Below are 7,500 nucleotides of genomic sequence, written 5' to 3'. Positions count from 1 at the left end.
CAAGAAACGTGTTTGTGTGAGGGGTCGTGCCATAGGAAGTGGTGACGGCTCTTCATATGACCAATGCTGTGAGATAACACGATCGCGACCTAACTAATGTATAACATATGAAGTAGAATGTTACTTGACGTTGTAGCCTGTGTATGTTCATAGTGTGAGGGCAGTTCGAGAGGAACCTCCGTGCCGTCGAGACGCTCACATCATTCTGGAATCAGACCGTTATTCAGATTTCTGACTGTTCCCGCAATGCTTATGTATCCAATATTTGTAGGAAGTTCTTATTATATAATCTAACGTGAGTTGTTATTTAGTGGCTTTGTATATTTTTGAATTTGTACAATCGATGTATTATTTAACAGGTTTGACCGCTACTGAATAAACCCTGAGCGAGTGCTACGCAGTGGTATCAGTCACCCTAGACCCATTGACAATATCTTAGGCGTTCTCCGGCGGCCACAGAGAGAGAGAAAGAAAGAGAGAGAGAAAGAAAGAAAGAAAGAAAGAAAGAAAGAGAGAGAGATGGGAGGGATTGGGGAGAGAGAGAGAGAGAGAGAGAGAGAGAGAGAGAGAGAGAGAGAGAGAGAGAGAGAGAGAGAGAGAGAGAGAGAGAGAGAGAGAGAGAGAGAGATACTAAGTTTAAGACTGGAAAGAAAAAAGGAGAAAAATAAAGAGAAGAAACAGAAAGCAAGAAGGAAAGAAAAGAAGTGAGAGAGAGGGCAAAAAGGCCTCGAATCAGCAAATTCCTCCCATGACAGTCACAAGAAGGAGATCGAACCCCCCTAAATCGACTTCCTGGAAGCCTGGACCAACCTTGCGTACTGCAAAATCTATAATATAAACGAAAGAAAAGAAACGAAAATAGACAAAGAGAAAACAAAATAAAGAAATAACAAAATAGAAGAAGGAAAAGACCAGGAGTGATGGAAAAGCAGAGGAGGAAAGCTACACCGTAAATATACATGGAAGTGATGCAGCAAAAAATAAATATAATCTTCCTGCCTCCTTTGCCCGGGCGTCTGAGCTTCACTTCCCTGAACGCACTCCAGATGGCGCCCGCTTCGCTCTTTAGGCGTTTAAGGTTCGCGGTTCTGAGTATCTTGTGTTTTGTGCTTGTCTTGTACGTCAAACCACGCCCACTGCTACGTACGTCCGCGCCCGCACTTACCAGAGGTCAGTATTACGAACCCGAGTAAGGAGTGGATGATGAGGGTTATGTGTGTTGAAATGACATTCACATTCTCTCGCATATGTACGCATACAGACGCAACACATACATACAAGAGAAACAATATGATGAAAACTGATGTGTATTCAAATGAAATAAATAAATAAATGTGTATATACATACATACATATATATATATACACACACATATATACATATATATGTACATATATATATATATACACATATATAAACACACATACACACGCACACACACACACATACATATATGTATGTGTGTGTGTCTATATGACGGGTGAGTGCTTCATGCTTAGGGTGATGTGAAGCGATGGTGTGGCAGCCTAGATAGTGTTAACCCAATCGCCCCTTATGGCCAGAATAGATGCCATACCCACTGTAATACAAGGTTATTTGTTGTATTTAAACATAGATGGCTCTACAAGTGCTTAGTCACCAAGGAGTCAGTTATTAGTCCTATCAATCTACCTGTTTACCGTTTTCCTCGACTCTTGGAAAGGGTCTTTTGCTTTATTTCATTGTCTTATATGTTATCGAGATTTTAATAACAATTTAATAATCATAACATCAATAACAAAAATAACAGTATCGATATCAGCTAAAACAAATTTTCCAGCTACTTCAAGGATCTGTATGTAACAACATTTACAAAAAATACAGGGGACAGAAAATAAATCCGAGGCGGTTGGGTTAGGTGCTTGCATGCCTATTCGCCTGCAGCTACCACAGCTGGCATAAGCCTCCCCTGCCAGTTCATAGCATTTCCTCCATCGAGACTTCTACAGTGCCTCCTAGTGGTCACCCATGGAAACTGAGCACCTTGCGGTCCCAGACAAAGCTGTGGGGATCACAAATAAACAGGAGGCCCCGGAATGTCTGTCGATCCACAATGCTGATCTTAGTAGCGAGAATAGCTTCCTTCTCCGGAACTTTGCTAGGCCCCAGGAACAGAGGATTTCTGGCTCCTGGTATCAGCACTCCAACCCATATCGCTGGACGTGGTACAGTAATACAAATGCTGTACTAAGGAGATTGACTACATTCTTGTCATCACTCACTGGATGTTCCATCAGAACTGCAGGGTTTACTGGAGTGCAGAGTTTTGTGGCAGTGACCATAGATTGGTTGGGCTACCCTAAGGGTACACTTCAAAACTCCCTGTTTCTCCAGTGGCCACTCCAGGATGTTTCACTTCGACAGATTGTAGGAGAAGTGTGCCTGGAGGTTCGCCATGGCAGGCTCTGATCGGTTCACAAAACTCGAAAACCTAACTGACCCAGTAGCCCCGTGGAAGTCCTTTAAGCACGAAACACTTGATACAGTGCTGGAGTCCAATGGCGAACGCCCGCGGACAAGACAATTTCACATCTCTCTTTATGTATATACAAATACATACAGTATAACGGCTACATAATAATTTATCTGCCTATCTATCTATAAATTTGCCTATCTGTCAAACAATACGATTATATCTATACCTGTTTATCTGTCAACCAATATATCTATATCTATATACAGAAATTGATAAAGACTCTCTTAGTTGCTATAGAGAAATATGAAGAAGCACGGACCCCCTTAGTGAACGAGCCTGTGAACCTCATCTCCACATTCGTCCACAACACCTCTTTAGCAGGACACGAGCTCAAGGAACAGCTGGTCCTCCTCGACCAACTCCTCCTCCTCATGACCAACATCACCAAGCCATGCAGGAAACTCGTTCGACAAGGCGGGAAGCTGTGCCGAGGAAAACTGGATGGTGACAAGTATGTATGCGAATGATGTATGGTGAAAAAACGGTGTTAAAGGTTTTGTATTCCTCATATAATTGCCAGATGTACTTTTTATGTTCAAAGTTTAAATCTTCAGGAAACTGTGTTTGGATCCGTTCGTCCGCCCAACGTCTAACAGCTGCCTGGTGTATTCGTTTGGCATTGGCTATGACTTTAGCTTCGATGCTGCCATGGGCAAATATGGCTGCCAAGTGTTTTCCTTTGACGATGACAACGCGCATGAGCTGTTAAACAGGAATCCTTATCCTAGGTAAGAACATTTCAAAGCCAGGATCCTAACTAGGATTTCAGTAAATGTGACCCATGGTTTCCAAAACATACCCCCTACTATTGCCCTGGGTACACATATATAAGCGTGTGTGTGTATGTGTCTGCGCACGCACATTTGTGTGCATTACCTTCTCATTACTTCCACAGAGTGACATTCCTTCGACTCCGCCTGGCAGCTGGCAGGAGCGTGAAGGTCGAGCGAACCTATGACCCAGAAACGAAGAGCGAGTACATCTACTTGTACCGGCCGCTCGATAACATCATGTACCTTCTCGGTCACCCTAAAGCCAACGTCGATGTTCTGAAGATCGACGTCGATGGCCCTGAGTGGGAGATCTTCGAGGACTCGATATTCAAGGTAGTTTCTCTAACAGTGCGGTGACCATATTTGATAAAGGGGTTATCACTCGAGGACAAAAATCCGTGTCCTTTCTCTTTAGGTGTTTAAGGTTCACGGTTCTGAGTATCTTGTCGTCGTGTCTTCTCACCATGCACTGTGTACTTCCAATCATACGAGCGCGCGCGTTTCAGTCTGTACACACATCTGTAAAGAGAAACATTATTCGCTAACCCTCCGTAGATGCGTCTGTATGCTGGCTTCAAAACGTTCCATTATGATATCAAAACTATAAAATATTACTTGATAAATTTTGAACACAGAAGATCCTCATCGTCAGCGAAAAAAAACAAAACAAGTAGGGTATGGCCAAATAAATCTTAGATCTGTCTTTCCTAGCTCCCCAAATTTAGTGTTATTATAAATTAGGGAACAAAATAATTAACGTGTACTTTGTACATTCGACACCTCTTTTCTGTACATTCTACAAATTTGCACAAATCATGATATATGATAATAGCACTGATGCTACTTGGGATTGACATATGGTGCCTTTTGTGACGGGCAAAGGCAATGGGTTTAGAACTTTATTGTTCAAAGAGAAGGGGAGGAGTCAGGGCGCCGCTGGAATCGGGACTGCTCTGCGTTAACTATGAACCCAGAACCTATTTGGGTCAAGGGTATCGCCAGCACAGGTCAAGGGTTCGCCATAAGAGAAGTGAGATTTCCTTAATCAGCGCCAGATTTCTCGGGCAGCCAAAAACAGGGATTTTTCATTCATTTTTATTAAATAATAAGAATAATTTCTCTAGACGTATAACTTCGCATAGTACGTAAAGATTTAGCATTATATCACATCGCATCATTCCTAAATAAAACAAATTGTAATAGTATTCGTCTTTTCCCCAGACCAATATTCTAGAACGCACGAGACAGCTTTCCATCGAGATTCACCTGAGCGTGTTCCTGGATCCTCAGTTGGACACCGGTCGCCCTCTCACCCAGACACTTCAGAAATACACGAGGTAAATTACCTTTGTTCTTACATATAATAATTTCATTTATGTAGATATAGAAGATTATTTAATACACATAAACGATAATGCTTAGAGGGATAAAATATATAGCAACTAATTAAGTTTTGTAATTGCGGTAGTTATGCTGATAACAAAGCGGCATATTTTGTAGTAATTTTAATGACATTAGTAATGACGACGCTGAGAAAGAGTCATCATTCCCTATGAGTATCAGTAAAAATAATCCTCACCAACTAGAGGGGTGTCGGAACCAGAATGTTTGACATACCCCAATAATGAAGGGACTAAACGTTCTATGTAAACACTAATAAAACGGCATATCTTTTTTTTCAACTTGCTCGGGTATATTCTCAATCCATTCTCCTTCCCAAAAGTAAGTTTCCGATGTCTCTTTCCTGTTGTAAACAAGTTCATCATCGCCTTCATCATCATCAATAACAATTAATTAAAATCATATCGGCAGGGTGTTCAAGGGTCTAGAAGATCGAGGATTCCGCCTGACGCACAACGAACCTAGGGCGGGATACTCAAAACAGTTTACAATGTTGTATCTCACATCGGAGCAGTTACAATGTTGTAACTCCTCCGAGGGCCATACTCGAAACAAAAATAGCCGCCATGTTATGACGTCACACATTGTAAAGTACCTTGTAAGTTACAACTGCTCGGGAGCTCTTGTAAGCGTTTCAAACCGGATATAGTGATTGTTTATATCTCGATTGCATAGTCGTCATAACTTATATAGCCTTTATTTGACTACACACTGCCGTTTTATATATTTAATACACCGGAAAATCTAGATATTCAGTGTTTTCTTTGCCTTCTTTGCTTAATTGTTGTGATTTAAACATATTGCAAGTGCTAACAGTGTTGACAGACGACACACCCAATATGGAGTGGGAGGCTGCTTATTTTCATGATCGAGCTTTACAGCGTGAAAGACATTATAGGAACCCCTTTGCATGTTAATGATAACCCAGTACTGCGGTACTACGGATTTCCATGACATGACATTTTGAGGCTCTGTGAGGTGTTGGACCTATACTCAGGAAGAACTAGGTTACATACATACTACCACATCCTAGAAGTAGTGATTTTACTTCTCCATTTTTTTTTCTTTTTTTTGTATGAATAATTGTATACTTTAATTATTTTTATTGATGGAACTCTTATCAATGCACATTAAAATTGAATAAGTAGTAGTTTGAATATGCAAGAAGAAATAACTGTTATTCAAGATCTAGGGTAATTATAATAAAGCATTAAAAAGTAAAACTTTATTTCAGACTGTGATTATAAAAATATAAGACTGGTAAGAAAAATACCATAATGATACATCACAAAAATAATATGAAAGTATCTACACATACATACAAAGCAATACTGCTCAAAAGTACAAAATGTAAGTTACATATTTTTGTCATGGTGCTTTATGACCACAAGACAGACCACAACCAAAGTTGGGTTGCCTTAGAAGTGAAATAAACAAAAATCTTTAGAAGCAAGTAATTTCAGACATATAAATATACAAATAAAGAAATACAACATTTTTAAAATACAAGTAAAGCTGTCCCTCAAAGCTTAATTACTATGTTAACCATAAATATTAGAATAGCAATAAGTATATATTTGCTTTCTTTCTCAGCCTACATCATCAAAACCAGAAAAATAAATTAAACTTAAATACAGCTCTGTCTTAGTATCAACAAAGAAAATCAATCTTAATTGACAGCACCAGAACTATTATAGTTTAACTTTATTATTGCCATGTGTAAACAACAAAAATTTGTTACTTCCTTAACCTAAAAGGAAAATATATAACCTATGCAGAAACCAAACAGTGCACCTGTCAGAATTAAAAAAAAAATGAAATAATTTTTTTCCTAAAAAAATAATAAAATCCTGAATTCCCTCCCTATAAAAATATGATTCTTCTAAACTGGATAAAATGGTCTTAACCTTTATCATAAAACCAAAAAACAATTTTCACAACCTCAGTGCAAACATTAATGCGAACAAAAAATAAATAATATATAATGGATTTTTGCCTTAGTCTGTACTAAAGAAATAAAGGAACTCCGAAATAAAGACTTGTTTTAGACTTAGTCTCTCAAGCAATAACTTAACATTATGACTTTGTTAAATGTACAAATGCCTATCACAAATTAATGTCAACTGAGTACTATAAATGGGTAGATTAAGACTAGAATTGAATGGGAGAAAAACTAAAATATTTCATAATTTGATAAAAATAAGAACTTATGCCTTATCTTTTATAACACCAGCAATTGTTTGTAATGCTGATGCAATGTCTTTTACTGAGCCTACAAGCTGTTTCAAGTGAATTTCTATATTTGCTTGTATCTGAAGCATGTCAGGCAAAATTCTCCTTTCTTCTGATCTTCTGCTATGACCATGCCTGCTACCTCCATCCTGAGCGTCACTGTCTTCTATTAAAAAAGGAGGTAATTCTGAAGAGTAAGTGTGGTCCATTGACACAATGGATATTGTCATTTCTTGCTCCTCTGGAGTGCCCTCATCCAATGTTACAACAACTTTCGAGTCTTATGACCTGAGATGCTATCCCAGATGGCGCAGGAGTTGGTTCTGCAACATCTAAAAAATGCAAATCTATATTTTAATTTTTATAATATACATTTCTTGAGTCTGATAAGACAACACATGTATTATACTCCTAAACCGACATATATTTATGTATGATTCGCAACTTGATGAGTCAAGTTTGCTATTTTTAATTAAGTCAAAAAATAAATATCTATTAGAATACATTTATGAAGTTGATTTAAGAAATGACTATTCCTATGTATTAAAAACTAATAATATTAATGCAAAATTAATAAG

General features: G+C 38.5%; 1 protein-coding gene and 1 long non-coding RNA gene across 2 annotated transcripts in view; one reads left to right on the top strand and one right to left on the bottom strand.

Annotated features, from left to right (window-relative positions):
• The first annotated feature begins 645 nt into the window (after positions 1–645).
• LOC125029961 lies at positions 646–5,697 on the top strand. The gene is made up of 7 exons (XM_047620154.1): positions 646–1,170; positions 2,745–2,967; positions 3,071–3,244; positions 3,412–3,622; positions 4,511–4,626; positions 5,102–5,173; positions 5,688–5,697. The coding sequence occupies exons 1-7, from the start codon at positions 960–962 to the stop codon at positions 5,695–5,697; spliced, it is 1,017 nt and encodes a 338-aa protein (XP_047476110.1). The 5' UTR covers positions 646–959.
• Positions 5,698–5,900: 203 nt separating this feature from the next.
• Positions 5,901–7,500, bottom strand: part of LOC125029586 — a 2,852-nt gene continuing 1,252 nt past the window's right edge. Inside the window, exon 2 of the long non-coding RNA XR_007115207.1 lies at positions 5,901–7,254. This is a non-coding gene — a long non-coding RNA (uncharacterized LOC125029586). The remainder of the gene's footprint in view (positions 7,255–7,500) is intronic.

Source organism: Penaeus chinensis, chromosome 10 (genome assembly GCF_019202785.1).
Source record: "Penaeus chinensis breed Huanghai No. 1 chromosome 10, ASM1920278v2, whole genome shotgun sequence".
Lineage (NCBI taxonomy): Eukaryota > Metazoa > Arthropoda > Malacostraca > Decapoda > Penaeidae > Penaeus > Penaeus chinensis.
This window is presented reverse-complemented; position numbering and strand designations above follow the sequence as displayed.

What these genes read in the sequence shown, in the direction of transcription:
- LOC125029961 (XM_047620154.1), top strand. Translation starts at nt 960, where the DNA reads ATGGAAGTGATGCAGCAAAAAATAAATATAATCTTCCTGCCTCCTTTG. An exon ending in AACAGGAATCCTTATCCTAG is followed by an intron (nt 3,245 to 3,411) that starts GTAAGAACATTT and finishes TTACTTCCACAG; the next exon opens with AGTGACATTCCTTCGACTCC. An exon ending in ACACTTCAGAAATACACGAG is followed by an intron (nt 4,627 to 5,101) that starts GTAAATTACCTT and finishes TCATATCGGCAG; the next exon opens with GGTGTTCAAGGGTCTAGAAG.